Source organism: Rana temporaria, chromosome 5 (genome assembly GCF_905171775.1).
Source record: "Rana temporaria chromosome 5, aRanTem1.1, whole genome shotgun sequence".
NCBI lineage: Eukaryota > Metazoa > Chordata > Amphibia > Anura > Ranidae > Rana > Rana temporaria.
In genome coordinates, this window is record NC_053493.1 from 43,232,654 (window position 1) to 43,249,882 (window position 17,229).

The 17,229-nt window shown below is 45.3% G+C and overlaps 1 protein-coding gene across 1 annotated transcript in view; it reads left to right on the top strand.

Annotated features, from left to right (window-relative positions):
• Positions 1–17,229, top strand: part of LOC120939983 (macrophage mannose receptor 1-like) — a 145,683-nt gene that overhangs the window by 37,613 nt on the left and 90,841 nt on the right. The window contains exons 9-10 of the mRNA XM_040352475.1: positions 2,610–2,723; positions 15,450–15,565. Of these exons, the coding sequence (XP_040208409.1) occupies positions 2,610–2,723; positions 15,450–15,565 (230 nt within the window). The remainder of the gene's footprint in view (positions 1–2,609; positions 2,724–15,449; positions 15,566–17,229) is intronic.

Sequence of the window (17,229 nt, forward strand, 5' to 3'; positions counted from 1 at the left end):
AGTAAGTAGCGGTGGCGTGGTGTAAATGGCTTACACTACGCCAACGCCGATTCTTTATAAATCTGGCCCATAGGGCTTTTTAAAATTGAAGAGTGCAAAATCCGATTCAGCTGTGCACAGTAGCCAATCAGCTTACAGGAACAAGCTGAAGTTAGGAGCTGATTGGTTATAAAGTACATCTGCACCAGATTTTGCACTTTCCAGTTTTAATTAAAAAAAAACTTTGTTACACTGAAAAAAGACACAAGTTCACCCAGTTCAACCAATAGAAGAATCACTCAAGAAGAGTCCTATACCCACAGTTAAAGTGGTTTTAAAGGCAGAAGTTTTTTTTATCTTAATGCATTGAGATAAAAAAAAAAAACTTCTGTGTGCAGCAGCCCTTGTCAGCCCCCCTAATACTTACCTGAGTCCCTCTCGATCCAGCAATGTTGAAAAAGAGTTTCGGCTGCCCGGGACTCTTCCTCTTTATTGGCTGAGACAGCAGCGGGGTGCCATTGGCTCCCGCAAACTGTCAATCAAAGTCATTGGGCCAGTGAGAAGAGAGACGGAGCGGGGCCGAGCCGCAGCTTCATCTGCGATGGACATACAGAGCAGCAGCTCTGTTCAGGTGCCCCCATAGCAAGCTGCTTGCTGTGGGGGAACCCGGCAGGATGGAGGGGCCAGGACCGACGGGGGGGGGGGACACAAAAACAGAAGGATCTGGTCTGCTCTGTGCAAAACCACTACACATAAGTAAAACATGTTTGTTATTTTTTTTTTAGAAAAAACAAACAAGAATTTACAATCACTTTAATCCAGAGGAAGGCAAAAACCATGTAATGCATGGTCTTATTTGATCAATTGGGGGGTAAAAAAAATAAAGTGGTATTAAAGGCAAGTTTAAAAAAAAACAGAGATGTTATACTTACCTGCTGTGAGTAGTGGTTTTGCACATAGCAGCCCCGATCATTCTCTTCTTGGGTCCCTTGCTGATGCTCCAGTCCCCTCCCGCCCACCAAGTGCCCCCCACAGCAAACAGTTTGCTATGGAGGCACCCAAGCAGGCTTGCACCTGAGTCACTGCTCTACATGTCATTTACACACAAAGCCATGGCTTGGCCCCGCCCACCAAGTGCCCCCCACAGCAAACAGCTTGCTATGGAGGCACCCAAGCAGGCTTGCTCCTGAGTCGCTGCTCTACATGTTCATTTTCACACAAAGCCATGGCTTGGCCCCGCCCACCAAGTGCCCCCCACAGCAAACAGTTTGCTATGGAGGCACCCAAGCAGGCTCACTCCTGAGTCGCTGCTCTACATGTTCATTTTCACACAAAGCCATGGCTTGGCCCCGCCCCCTCTCTTCTCATTGGCTCACTGCCTGTGATTGACGGAAGCAGGAGTCAATGGCTCCTGCTGCTGTCTCAGTCGATGAGGCAGGAGAGTCCCAGGAGAGTCAAGGCTCTTGTGCGCATGGTTGGATCGAGATGGGGTTCAGGTAAGTATTTGGGGGGGCTGTTGCACACAGAAGGTCTTTTACCTTCATACATAGAAGGCATGAAGGTAAAAAAACCTTGAGCCTTTAGTATCACTTTTCCTGATCTCCCAAAGGAGATATTCCCTGGATCAATACTCTCTGGTGTTGGTACCTACAAATGATAAAAGATCAAGATATATTTTTTGCCTTTAGGAATGCATCCGCCTCTTTTTTCAAACAATTTGCTGATCAGAACAATTTTTGGTCAGAACAATTTTTTGGGGGTAGTCTAATTGATATAACTAAGGAGCACAAGCTGTTTACCTAACAAAGTGAATGTTAGGCCCCTTTTACATTCCCGTGAGGATCCGTACCTTTCTCATGCGTTTGCTCAACGGGGATCGCTCCGTTGATCCCCGCTGAGCCGGCAGATGACAGGGCGGTCCCCGCACACTGTGCAGGGACCGCTCTGTCAGATCTCTGCTCTCTCCTATGGGGGGATCAGATGAATACGGACCGTCTATCCATGTTCACCCGATCCCATCGGCAGACGGATGGAAAAATAGAATTTTCCTCCGTCTGCAGAATCGGAGCATTGCGGACACTGATGAGATCGAGTGTCAGCAGATGTTCATCCGCTGACACCCGCTATCCCATAGGGATACATGTATGTGCATATTTCATCCGAAAACAGATGGATGAAATACAGACATACGGTCCGCTGGTGTGAAAAGGCCCTTAGTAAATATGGATGAGCCTGGGTTTGGTCCGAACCCAGAAGGAAAATGTCAAGACCCAATCAGCTAAGACCAGGGCATTCCCCTTCCCCGCAGCTGCACATACACAAATGGACAGGGATGCTTGTGACATCATTGACCTAATATGGCCGCAGGACCATATTGGTTCAGTGACTTGGAAATGATAGCTTCTTTCTGGGGTTTAGCCGAACATGGATTTGAAACAAACCCCAGCTCATCCCTTTTGGTGAATAAGGTAAACCTGAGTTCACTTTAAATATTCAATCATATAAAAGGGGTATAAAAAACAAACAAAAAAAAAACAGGATATTTTATCTGGCACATTATCGGGTATGCAAAGTTAACATTCACTTTGATGATTGAACAGCCTTTATTTCGTATTTTCTTTTCTGTTCAGCTTGGTCACTGGTCAGATCAGGCATGTGAGAAGAAGCTTCCTTATATTTGCAAGAGGAAACCCTTGCCGATTGATCACGAGCGAAAGCCCATTGATGAGCCCGGCTGCAGTACGGTAATTCATTGAATTTCAATTTATTACTTGTTTGTAAATTTCTCTCTAGCTGGTTTATATGGTCAGCTTGACCATTCCAAAAGTCTCTTGAAGACATAAAGTTATGTTATACAGTAAAACCTTGGTTTGAGAGCGTTTTGCAAGACAAGCAACATTTTTAAATAAATTTTGACTTGATATACAAGCAATGTCTTGATATACAAGTAGCCTCATATAACAACTGAGTATAAAATAGAAGAGAGGCGCCTCTAAGTGTAGAAATATGGTTACATTTAACCACTTACCCTCCGGACCATATTGCTGCCCAAAGACCAGAGTACTTTTTGCGATTCGGGACTGCGTCGCTTTAACAGACAATTGCGCGGTCGTGCGACGTGGCTCCCAAACAAAATTGGCGTCCTTTTTTTCCCACAAATAGAGCTTTCTTTTGGTGGTATTTGATCATCTCTGCGGTTTTTAGTTTTTGCGCTATAAACAAAAATAGAGCAACAATTAATGAATATTTTTTACATTTTGCTATAATAAATATCCCCCAAAAATATATAAAAAAACTTTTTTTTTCCTCAGTTTAGGCCGATACGTTTTCTTCTACATATTTTTCGTAAAAAAAAATCGCAATAAGCGTTTATTGATTGGTTTGCGCAAAAGTTATAGCGTTTACAAAATAGGGGGTATTTTTATGTCATTTTTATTATATTTTTTTTACTAGTAATGGCGGCGATCAGCGATTTTTTTTTCCGGTACTGCGACATTATGGCGGACACTTCGGACACTTTTGACACATTTTTGGGACCATTGGCATTTTTATAGCGATCAGTGCTATAAAAATGCATTGGATTACTATAAAAATGCCACTGGCAGTGAAGGGGTTAACACTAGGGGGCGGGGAAGGGGTTAAGTATGCCTGGGTGTGTTCTTACTGTGGGGGGGGGGGTGGCCTCACTAGGGGAAACACTGATCCTCGGTTCATACATTGTATGAACCGAAGATCAGCATTTCCCCTGCTGACAGGACCGGGAGCTGTGTGTTTACACACACAGCTCCCGGTCCCCGCTCTGTACCGAGCGATCGCGTGTGCCCGGCGGCGATCGCGCCCGCCGGGCACACGCACGGGAGTCGGGGGCGAGCGGGAGGCACGCGCGCGCGCGCCTCCGGCGGCGCGCGCGCCCCCTAGTGGCGGCTGGAAGAGAGGACGTCATATTACGTGCTCTCGCCCAGCAGAGCCACCTTGTGGACGTATAACTGCGGTGCGCGGTCGGCAAGTGGTTAATGAAGAATGAAGAAATTTAGAAACATATTCCTATACTATTCCTAAAGGCGCCTCTCTTCTCTTTAATACTCTGTAGCTTCTGCTGGATTTTGCTTCTAATCCCCTTGTGGAGGCTTCCATTTGTGGATGGACATGTCATAGTTACACAACCAATCACATTGCTATAATCTTTTTATATGGACTATAAACGGAAGGATTTATGAATAAATGGTTGTGGAACGAATCATCTGAGTTTCCATTATTTCTTATGGGGAAACTCGCTTTGATATACAAGTGCTATGGATTACAAGCATGTTTCTGGAACGAATTATGCTCGTAATCCAAGGATTTACTGTACTTTTTCAAGCCAATTTACATCACATTACATTACACGAGGATCATGCCTGTTCCTAGCATAACATTAATGGAACCTATACCCTATACCAGAGTACTGAATACATATTTTTTATTTTCTCTGAACTCCAGGCAAACAGCTAAATACATAGATGAAATACAAGCATGTGGGATTTTTTTTTTACCTGCCAAAGCAAATGCATTTCTGTCAATCCAGTTCTGGGATCTACACAGCTCTGGCACACAGCAAAACCCTGTCTGATAGGTCAGGGGATCCGATTTTTCTCTGCTGCCATTAAAGTGAAACTAAAGGGGTTAAGTAAAACTTACAGGTATTGTCTCTCCTCCAGCTAGTGAGTGTGGGAAAAAAAGGCAGCAGACCAGTAGCGGCCGTCCCTACGAGGCGCAGTTCCGGTCCCTAATCTACATTCAGGGTCCCGGACGCATGGATTTCAATTTTTTTTTTTTATGGTGTGTTTAGAGCCTGATAATTGGCTTTAAAAAAAGGCAGGCTGGGGGCGCAAAGTACTGTGCTCTGAGCCCACCCAGTTGTGTGACAATAGCGAATCAATATTTGCTATTGTCTTCCTGATTCTCCTCCCAGCCAATCAGGCCCGACTGGCTGGGAGTCTTAGGATTCCTTACCAATCGGGTCTCAGGACCCACTTCCTGTTCGGGCCAGGAGGAGAAGCAACAGTCCCAGGGAAGGAGCAGCAACCCTACCCTGGATCCTCCTCATCTGCCTCTTAAGGTAAGTGGGCATCTGTTTGCCGCCTTCCCATCCGTCTCCCCCAGGGGGGTGATCACCACCTAACCCATCCGTCTCCCGTGGGTCCGTCTCCCTGTATGAGGCTGTGTAAGTGGATGTTGGAAATCTGAGCTGTGTTTTTTGGTAAATATAAAGTAACAGATTAAAAAAAAAAAAATTGAATAAATAAAAAACAGAACACATTTGACAGTTTGAATTCAGAGATCAATTTTCTGAGCAAGAGTGACTCAGTTCTGCGTTCTTGGTAATGTGGTCCAAGGTTGCACAATATGCTGACCCACATCTTGGCCATTTCCCTTTTTGTGGTTTGGTGTAAAAATTTCTCATTTGCGGATTGTTTGTTCCAAATGATATTGAGTTTTTCGCTTGTTTGAGAGATAAAAAAGCATTTAAAGTTTTGGAGGAAGCTGAGCACAAAAAAAAGGGACTTTTTGAGTTAACCACTCAGCACCGGAAGGATTTACCCCTTAATTTGACCAGGCCATTTTTTGTGATAATTGCGCGGCCATGCGATGTTGTACCCAAACAAAACTGACGTCCTTTTTTCCCCACAAATAGAGCTTTTTTGTGGTATTTGATCACCTCTGCGGTTTTTATTTTTTGCGCTATAAACACAAAAAGACCAACAATTTAATAATTTGTTTTACTTTTTGCTTTATTAAATCCCCCCCCCCCCCAAAAAAAAATGAATTTCTTCATTAGTTTAGGCCATTGTATATTCTTCTACATATTTTTGGTAAATAAAATCGTAATAAGCATATATTAATTGGTTTGCGCAAAAGTTATAACGTCTACAATATAGGGAATCAATTTATGGCATTTTTATTATTATTATTTTTTTTTACTAGTAATGGCAGCGATCAATGATTTTCAGTGGGACTGCGACATTGCTATACAAAATGCACTGATTACTGTATAAATGACACTGGCAGAGAAGGGGTTAACACTAGGGGGTGATCACGAGGTTAAATGTGTTCCCTAGGGAGGTGTTTCTAACTGTGGGGGGAGGGGACTGACTGGGAGTAGAGAAAGATCGCTGTTCCTGATCACTAGAAACAGACCATCACTCTCTCCTCCCCTGACAGAACAGGAATCTGTTTGTTTACATTGACAGATCCCCGTTCTGGCTCTCTGTGGAGCGATCGCAGGTGGGCGGTGGACATTGTGGCATCGGCGCCGCGCCGTGCCCACTGTATCTATTGCAAGAAGCGACGTACAGCTACGGCATTTTGCACAATAGAGCCGACCTGCCGCAGTAGGACGTAAGCTGATTGGCAATTGGTTATAGTGATTGTAAAAGTTGACCCTACAAAACAACACATTCCGTTTAAAATAAAAATGAAAGGCAAAACATTTTTGTATAGATATAATATTTTTACCTTTTTTAAAAATGATCTGTTCCCTCTGTTCTTAGTCTGTGCATGGGGGGGTAGCTTGTCAGAACAAGTCTGATCATTGGAGGAGAGCAGGCTGAGTTCCCAGCACAGCTAGAGAACTGACCATGGTGTGTTCTCCTGCTTAGTGTGGTCAGTTTTTAATAGGAAAGCAGAGGGACTGGCAGGAACACCAGGGATTTCACACAAAGAAAGCAATACAAAGAGAACAGGATACTTTCTCATACAAGTACATGGTACAGGAGGCACATATTAGGAATATCAGGAATATGAAATGTTGGGGTAACAAACACTTTAAGAATACATACTTGAATAGACTTTATTTGTAGCACTACCCCCAGAGGAGCCACTTAATATTTGGGTTCTCTGTTCTCTGTTCTTTTGCCTGAACTTGGTGAACGACTTCAGTTCCTCTGCCACTCCAGGTCAAAAGAGGCACTAGCTGGTATCAGAGCCAGATACACATGTTGCATACACCGCGATCATTAGAGCGAGGCAATAATTCTAGCACTAGACCGTCTCTGTAACTCTAAACACGTAACCTGTAAAAAATTAAAGCATCACCTATGGGGATTTATAAGTACTAAAGTTTTGCGCCATTCCACAAGTGTGCACAATTTTAAAGCGTGACATGTTAGGTATCTATTTATACAAACAAAATGGGCTAACTTTAGTTTTTTTTTTTTTTCTCATCAAAAAGAGGAATCCCCACAAAAAGTACAACAATGTATATACATATTAAATAACCAACCAAGATTTCTGATAAAGATAGAGTAAGGATACCCCTTGTTTCCATTAGTTTTGACTCTTTACACCCCCACCCTTACCCACCCTTCCAACCCCCTATATTGCCGCCCACCCAACCAACTCCACACCACTGTCCTGTGATTTAGTGTAGCCTATTTTGTTCATTTAAGTGTTTCCCTAAGGCCTCATGCACACGACCGGACATGTCCGCTGAAACTGGTCCGCGGACCAGTTTCCGCAGACATGTCCGACCGTGTGTAGGGCCTACCGGACAGTTTTCCGGCCTATCGGACAGGTTTCCAGCGGACAGGTTTCCAGCATGCTAAGAAACTTGTCCGGTGGAAACCTGTCCGTCGGACATGTCCGATGGTTAGTACACCTAACCATCGGACCGAAATCCCCTGCATGCGTCGAAGTGATTCGACGCATGCGTGGAAGCATTGAACTTCCTGGTTCGCACACGTCGCCACGTCATCGTCGCCCCCACGTCACCGCGTTTTCTGTCCGTGGGGATTTTGGTCTGATGGTGTGTACACACATCAGACCAAAACCTCCCAGCAGACATGTCCGATGAAAACGGTCCGTCTGATCGTGTGTACAAGGCCTAATTGATATACAACCGGAAAATAAGGGATAGTTTTATGGCCTTTTTATTAATATTTTTTTTTACTAGTAATGGTGTCGATCAGCGATTTTTATCGGTACTGCGACATTATGGCGGACACTTCGGACACTTTTGACACATTTTTGGGACTATTGGCTTTTTTATAGCAATCAGTGCTATAAAAATGCATTGATTACTATAAAAATGCCACTGGCAGGGAAGGGGTTAACACTCGGGGGCAAGGAAGGGATTAAAGGAACACTAAAGGTTCGTTTTTTATTAGACCAATTGATTGCTGTAAGCTAGAGCATTTAAATATCACTTACCTCGTTTTTCCTTTTGACCTCCAAAATACAGTAATCCAGGTTTGAAAATGCCATTTCCTGTCTCTCTTCTTCTTGCTTTCCACCAGCATCTGAGCTGTTTTGCATGGTGGAAAGCAGAATGTGCTCACCCCCTCCCTATGACTACAGCCCTGCGTGAAGATGCTCTCTTATCCCTCACAGGCATGGAGGCTAAGCCTAATGGGAACTGTAGTTCCCATTAGGCCGTGATGTAGCAAGAATGAATGTGCACCGCAAACCAGGAAGTCAGTGAGAATAACGATTCAGGAGTGACGGAGGTGAATAAAACACCTCGATTTCAACAGGTATCAAACTAGTTATAATGCAAAACATTATTTTTTACTTTATCAGCTACTGTCAGACTTTAATTTAAGAGGAAAATATTTTTGTCTTTACAACCCCTTTAACCACTTCCATACCAGGTACTTGCGCAGCTTCCCGCCCAAGCCAATTTTCAGCTTTCAGCACTGTCGCACTTTGAATGGCAATTGCGCGGTCATGCTACACTGTACCCAAACAAAATTGGCGTCCTTTTTTCCCCACAAATAGAGCTTTCTTTTGGTGGTATTTGATCACCTCTGCGATTTTTTTTTTTTTGCGCAACAACTAAAAAAAGGCTGAAAATTTGGAAAAAAAATTACGTTTTTATTTTTTTCTGTTAATTTTTTTGTAAATAAGTTTTCTCTTTCAATTACGGGCACTGATATGGCGGCACTAATGGGCACCGATGAGATGGCACTGATGGACATCGATGAGGTAGTACTGACGGGCACAGATGAGGTGGCACTGATTGGCGGCGCTGGTATGCGACACTGATGGGCACACATAGGCGGCACTGATGGGCACACATAGGCGGCACTGATGGGCACATGTAGGCGGCACTGATGGGCACACGTAGGCGGCACTGATGGGCACACGTAGGCGGCACTGATGGGCACTCATGGGCGGCACTGGGCACTCATAGGCGGCACAGATGGGCACTCATGGGCGGCACAGATGGGCACTTATGGGTGGCACAGATGGGCACTGCTAGGTGGGCACTGGGCATGGATGGGCACTGTGGGGTGGCACTGATGGACACTGGGGTGGCGCTGATGGACACTGGGGTGGCGCTGATGGACACTGGGGTGGCGCTGATGGACACTGGGGTGGCAGCACTGATTGTTGCCAGTCAGTGCCCATTTGTGGGCACTGACTGGCATCTTTTTTCTTTATGGTTTTTTTTTTTTTTTTTTTTTTAGACTTTTTTTTTTTTTTTTTGCTTTTTTTTTTTTTTTTGCCCACCCTGGTGCTCCAGGGTGGGCATCCCTGGTGGTCCAGTGTGGCGATCCGAGGGGGGGCTGCGCTGATAAACAATCAGCGCTAACCCCCCCTGTCAGGAGAGCCGCAGATCGGCTATCCTCTACTCGCGTCTGTCAGACGCGAGTGAGGAAGAGCCATCGGCGGCTCTTCCTGTTTACATCGTGATCAGCCGTGGTTGGACACGGCTGATCACGTGGTAAAGAGTCTCCGCCGGAGGCTCTTTACCGAGATCGGAGATGCAGGGTGTCAGACTGACACCCCGCATCACCGATCGCCGCGATGCGCGCCCCCACGGGCGCGCGCGGCATGAAATCCTGCAGGACGTTCTAGAACGTCCTGTCAGGATTTCATAACCACTTCCCGGACGTAAATCGGCCATAGGCCGGGCGGGAAGTGGTTAAGTATGTTCCCTGTGTGTGTTCTAACTGAAGGGGGTGGGACTGACTTGGGGAAATGACAAATCACATTGTATGAACAGACAATCAGGCATTTCTCCCCCTGACAGGACCAGGAGCTGTGTGTTTAGACACACAGCTCCCAGTTCTCGCTCTCTAACGAGCGATCGCGGGTGCCTGGTGGTGATCGCGCCCACCGGGCACACGCGTTGGCATCATGGGCGTGCCCCTCTATTTGCTGAATGGCGAGGTGACGTAGATCTACGTGATCTCGCCCAGCAGAGCCGACCTGCCGCCGTATAACTGCGGCGGCTGGTCGGCAAGCAGTTAATTATAAAAAAAATATAAAGCTAGACTCCAGCAACGACTTTGTTTCCTTTCATGACTAAGCCAATTTTGACATTTGTTGCTTAAAAGTTAAAATCCATATTTTTGTTATAGAAAATTACTTAGAACCCCCATGAAAGTGTCTTTTTCCCCAAAAAGTTGCGTGAAAGAAATGAAACAATCGCCATTTTATTCTCTATATTCTCTGCTAAATATATATAATGTTTGGGGGTTCTAAGTAATTTTCTATCAAAAAATATGGATTTTAACTTTTAAGCAACAAATGTCAAAATTGGCTTAGTCATGAAAGGAAACAAAGTCGTTGCTGGAGTCTAGCTTTACATTTTTTAATAATTAACTGCTTGCCGACCAGCCGCCGTATAACTGTTATACGGCGGCAGGTCGGCTCTGCTGGGCGAGATCACGTAGATCTACGCTAGGCACCCGCGATCACTCGTTACAGAGCGAGAACCGGGAGCTGTGTGTCTAAACACACAGCTCCTGGTCCTGTCAGGGGGAGAAATGCCTGATTGTCTGTTCATACAATGCGATTTGTCATTTCCGCAAGTCAGTCCCACCCCCCTTCAGTTAGAACACACCCAGGGAACATACTTAACCCCTTCCTTGCCCCCTAGTGTTAACCCCTTCCCTGCCAGTGTCATTTTTATAGTAATCAATGCATTTTTATAGCACTGATTGCTATAAAAATGCCAATGGTCCCAAAAATGTGTCAAAAGTGTCCGAAGTGTCCGCCATAATGTCGCAGTACCGATAAAAATCGCTGATCGCTACCATTACTAGTAAAAAAAAAATATTAATAAAAATGCCATTAAACTATCCCTTATTTTCCGGTTGTATATCAATTAGGGAAAAACTTAAATTAACAAAATAGACTACACTAAATCACAGGACAGTGATGTGGAGTTGGTTGGGTGGGCGGCAATATAGGGGGTTGGAAGGGTGGGTAAGGGTGGGGGTGTTAAGAGTCAAAACTAATGGAAACAAGGGGTATCCTTACTCTATCTTTATCAGAAATCTTGGTTGGGTATTTAATATCTATATACATTGTTGTACTTTTTGTGGTGATTCCTCTTTTTGATATGTAAACAATAATAAAAAATTTATGAAAAAAACTATCCGCTATTTTGTAAACGCTATAACTTTTGCGCAAACCAATTAATAAATGCTTTTTTTTTTACGAAAAATATGTAGAAGAATATGTATCGGCCTAAACTGAGGAATTTTTTTTTTTTTTTTAATATATTTTTGGGGGATATTTATTATAGCGATAAGGAAAAAATATTCATTTTTTTTCAAAATTGTCGCTCTATTTTTGTTTATAGTGCAAAAACTAAAAACCGCAGAGGTGATCAAATACCACCAAAAGAAAGCTCTATTTGTGGGAAAAAAAGGACGCCAATTTTGTTTGGGAGCCACGTCGCACGACCGCGCAATTGTCAGTTAAAGCGACGCAGTGCCGAATCGCAAAAAGTGGCCCGGTCATTGACCAGCAATATGGTCCGAGGCTTAAGTGGTTAACAGAAAAGATGCCAGAATTCAGGTTTTCATGCTGTCACCCACAGATAGATGCCATGAAAAATTACATTCTGTATGACCAATGTGACGGTATCGGTATGATATCCCCGTCAAGCCTTCCCTCCTCTCCATACAAGAACATCACAGGATTCCCCACACATGAGTCAAGACTGGATGCTGGAACCAAGACTGATTTATTGACACAAAAACTCAGCTTATATGTGGTTACAGCCTGTTAGGAACGCCCCCCTCACACAGTGGGGTTTCCCATACAGATTATAGGAGACAAGTCGGAGCCGACCATGCAGACACATTTCTTTAGATAAAGACATCAGGGGAGTTAATTAATACACTGAAGCAATCAGAATAATTAACATACTACTTCTCTAATCATTTAGCCTGATGATACAATACTCATCTTTTAAGGGTAAACACAGATCTTCTTTACACAACACAATAGATCAATTAACCTTTAGAATAGTGAGGGGACATTAGCACGTCAATAACCTGTCAGAGCAATGAATCACACATGAAATTCCTTTCTACCTCTACAGACATGGCAAGCAGGGAGCAGTACACTGAGACATATAGGCAAATGTATCACAATGGCCCCCCTTTTGCTCCCTGCTCCGGCAAATCCGGTTGGACCTTTCCTGGTCCAGTAGGGTTGACGGGTTTAGAGCTTTTAGTCCGAGGTTAACTCCGTTTGGCATGACTGACCTCCCTTGGCAACTGCTTCAGACTCAGGTATGTCACCGGGTCGTCAGATCACACGCCGGTCAGTCCCCAAGTCTTTGTGCGATCTGCAAAGTCACCAGAAGTCAGTGTGAAGACAGCGAATGGGTCTGTGCGCCGCCATCTAGGTGTCCCGCTATGGGAGGGGGCAGGTTATGGCTCTGAAGTGACAATCACAGGAGATTCATAAAAAGAAAAAGTTATATTTGTTGAAATGCTGTAGCACTGGTGCTCAGAGTCCGGGGGGGGGGGGGGGGGAGAGGGGACTCAGAGCCCCATAAGGTCAGCCACCCCCTGCTCCCTCCGCAGCCGCCGGTTCTCCTCTTTGAGCTTCTCCAGCTCCATCTCCAGTTCATGGAGCCTGGGGGGGTCAGCCCGCTGTGACCTCAGGTGGTTGTTCTCCTCCTCCATGCGGCTTATGCACTCCTCCAGCTCTATGTACTCACGGATCAGATCCTGCTTGCTCATGTCCTGCAGGCTCTCCACGTGGTCCTTCATCATCAGGAACTGGGTGGTGGTGTAAGGGGCCACCGGTGGGCCCTTGGCGAACATCTCGGCCCGCATCTGGGGCGCCCGCTGCGATTCCATCTCCTCCAGTCGCTTCTTCTCCTCCCAGGTCCGCTGGTTATATGACTTCCAGGACCTCTTCTTCTTGGAGGGTAGCTGGCGGTGCCTCTTTCTGCCCAGCTCCCTCCAAGGCCCCTCCGGCTCATGGCTGTCGCCCATGACCAGCTGACAATGGTGTTCCCTGTTGTCCGTAATAACAGATTGTACCATAAGGGCTTCGTAAGGGGTGCCCAATGGTTCTTCCTGACCCAGCTCCTGGAGATCCCAAGCCGAGTCTACACAATGGGCTGCTGCTGGTGGGCGGTACCCAGGTTGAGACCAATTTGACCTGGTGTTGTCATTCATGGGGCAATTCTGCTTGAAGTGACCCAACTGTTTGCACCGGAAGCAGCGTTGTTCGTTGTCCTCCTGGCGTGGGTAGCGAGGGCTAGATGTCATCGGTCTGTTAGGCGGTTGGTATCTAGCGGCTGGTGGGTGTGAGGGCGCCGTTGGTTGTGGAGGTTGTACCCGTGGTGTGACCTGGTTTGTCTTGCGAGTATCCGCATATTCATCCGCCAACTTCGCGGCCTCTGGTAGAGTCATGGGCCTGCGATCTCTCACCCAATCTTTGACATCCGTCTGGATGTGATTGTAAAATTGCTCCAGGAGCATTAGTTGCAAAATGTCCTCTGCGGTGGTGGCCTGGCTGCTGTTAACCCAGTTAGAGGCCGACAGGGACAGCTGGCATGCCCATTCTACGTAAGAGTCTTTCGTGGTTTTGCGTGAGTCCCTGAACTTCTGTCGGTGGGACTCTGGGGTTACTGCATAACGAGCCAGGAGCGCTTCTTTAACCCTGGCGTAGCTATGGATATCCTGATCTGGCACGGTCCGGAAAGCATCAGAAGCTTTGCCTGACAGTTTGCCTGACAATATTGCAACCCACTCTCTTCTAGCTATTCGGTGCAGGTTACATTGTCGCTCAAAATCCTCCAGGTAGTTATCAATCTCACAGTCCTTTTCATCAAAAGCTTTAAAAGCGCTAAACGGAATCTTCCTTGCGTCTGCTGTGCTGTACTCACTGTTCGTAGAAGGTGCGGCTGCTTGTTGGACTGCTGCCAGTTTTAACTGTAGCTCTGCGTCCCTTATTTGTTTATCCTTCTGTAGTTCTGCGTCCCTTATTTCTTTATCCTTCTGTAGTTCTGTGTCTCTTATTTCTTTAGCCTTCTGTAGCTCTGCGTCTCTTATTTCTTTAGCCTTCTGTAGTTCTGCGTCCCTTATTTGTTTATCCTTCTGTAGTTCTGCGTCCCTTATTTCTTTAGCCTTCTGTAGCTCTGCGTCCCTTATTTGTTTATCCTTCTGTAGTTCTGCGTCTCTTATTTGTTTGGCCTCCTCCGCTAACAGGTCCATCACTTTCAGCACCACATCCGGCGTTGGGTTCGGGCCGAACCACGCTAGCTTCTCTCTCATTAGCTTGTTGGCTGGCGATTCCTCCTCCTGAATCACTGGTGTCTCCATCTCTTGTACTGCTGGCGTTGCTGCAATCCCGTCCTCCTGGTCTATCTCCATTGATTCTGCTATGATGACCCGCTTGGTTTTGTTGCTAGCAATCCTTCCACGAACTTCCAGTAGTTCTTCCAGTGTCTGCTTGGAATCCCGGGTGTAAAGGAGAGTAGAAGGGAAAATCCCACTGCTACCAACCAATTGTGACGGTATCGGTATGATATCCCCGTCAAGCCTTCCCTCCTCTCCATACAAGAACATCACAGGATTCCCCACACATGAGTCAAGACTGGATGCTGGAACCAAGACTGATTTATTGACACAAAAACTCAGCTTATATGTGGTTACAGCCTGTTAGGAACGCCCCCCTCACACAGTGGGGTTTCCCATACAGATTATAGGAGACAAGTCGGAGCCGACCATGCAGACACATTTCTTTAGATAAAGACATCAGGGGAGTTAATTAATACACTGAAGCAATCAGAATAATTAACATACTACTTCTCTAATCATTTAGCCTGATGATACAATACTCATCTTTTAAGGGTAAACACAGATCTTCTTTACACAACACAATAGATCAATTAACCTTTAGAATAGTGAGGGGACATTAGCACGTCAATAACCTGTCAGAGCAATGAATCACACATGAAATTCCTTTCTACCTCTACAGACATGGCAAGCAGGGAGCAGTACACTGAGACATATAGGCAAATGTATCACAACCAACATACAGAATAATTTTGGGATTAATAAAGTATTTCGAAATTGAGTCTGAACTAACACTTTAATCTTCTAAATATGAAATTGTTCAGCAGTGAAACAGATACATGTACACTATTTCAATCACTTCTTCACAATTGTATAGGCACACAAATACAAATGTATTCATTCAGTTTGGTGATTGTACTCTTATGTTTGCAGGGATGGAAAAGACATGGATTCTATTGCTACTTCATAGGTGAAGAAATGTTCACATTTCCAGAAGCCAACTCCACTTGCATTACACGTGCAGCTGTTTTGATGACGGTGGAAGACAGGTACCGTATGTGCAGTGCAGACCCCGCCTGGTCCCGCTGCCTTTCCCCAGGTCCATTCCCCACTAGGTGCACAGCAGCCTCTCAGTCTCTCCACTCAACTACCAGGCAGAAGTTTCTATTTTTGGGGGGTTTATTGGTTAAAGAACTGGGATTGAGAATAGGGCGAGCCTTGGGATACTCCAGAACTAGTGCATCTTGAAACAAGGACACTCTAGTAGAACTAACTTATTAAATGTAGACCTCTAGTATAAGAGGAAGTGGACATAAAGTTTCAGGGAGATCCCATACTGGAAACAGCCCTGAGTCAGCAAGCTCTGGAACAGATCTCTCTCTCGGGTCTTTACTCACTGTGTCGCTGTATACATGGATGCCTCCTTCCAGTATCAGCCAGACCCTGTACCGTGAGCCTCCCAGATCCTCAGCAGTCTTTACTCCAAACTGTTCCTGTAGCTCCAGCAATCTGGGACCATATACCACTTATAAACTCCAACTGGATAGCCCAGGAGGGCAGATAGCCCCTCCAGTCTGGGTCTCTCTCCACTAGGTAAAGGACCCTGATATTCTAGTTCCCAGACTATTTATGCACACATCAGCCCCCTGCTGGTTGCACTTTTGGGATTGGCTGAGGCAGCATAAATAGTCAGCACATTTTATCGCTCCACACCTATGTTCCAGAACAACCCTGAAGCCTCGTACACACAATAGGTTAACCAGAGGACAACGGTCTGAAGGACTGTTGTCATAGGTTAACCGATGAAGCTGACTGATGGTCCCTCACGCCTACACACCATAGGTTAAATAACTGCTCGTGTCAGAACGCGGTGACGTAAAACACAACGACGTGCTGAAAAAAACGAAGTTCAATGCTTCCAAGCATGCGTCGACTTGATTCTGAGCATGCGTGGATTTTTAACTGATGGTCGTGCCTACTAACGATCGGTTTTGACCTATCAGTAAGGAATCCATCGGTTAATCTTAAAGCAAGTTGGCTTTTTTTTAACCGATAGTAAAATAATCTATGGGGCCCCCACACGATCGGTTTTGACCGATGAAAACGGTCCATTAGACCGTTGTCCTCTGTTTTACCGATCATGTGTACGAGGCCTGAGAGTTCTGAAATGCAGGAAGGAGCAATCCATTTTGAAGCTTGTGAAACTCAGAACAGCCAAAAGCAATCAAATTGCTCCTTTGGCTACAGAGGAGCCAAAAACGAAATTTGGCTAAATCTACTACTAGCACCTAACCAGGAGGATGCTACATATATAATGTGCCAAAATTCCTTTTTGTATTAATCTTTTTCAAGAAAATTATTTTATTCCAAAGGCCCGTACACACGATCGGATATTCCGACAACAATTGTGTGATGGCAGGGTTCTGTCGGATAATCCGACCGTCTGTATGCACCATCGGACAATTGTTGTCAGAATTTCTGACAACAAATGTTGGATAGCCACGCTCTCAAACTTTCCGACAACTAATGTATTCCGTAGAATTATCCGATTGTGTTTTACACAAGTCTGTCGGACTAAAATCCAAAGTACAAACACGCATGCTCCAAACCAATGCTAACCATCAGACAACATTAGCAGAAGTTGCCAAGGGGTGGCATTAAAGAGCTTAAAAACAACGTAGTTTTGTGTATGTTGGCTGAAAAAGTTCTGCCG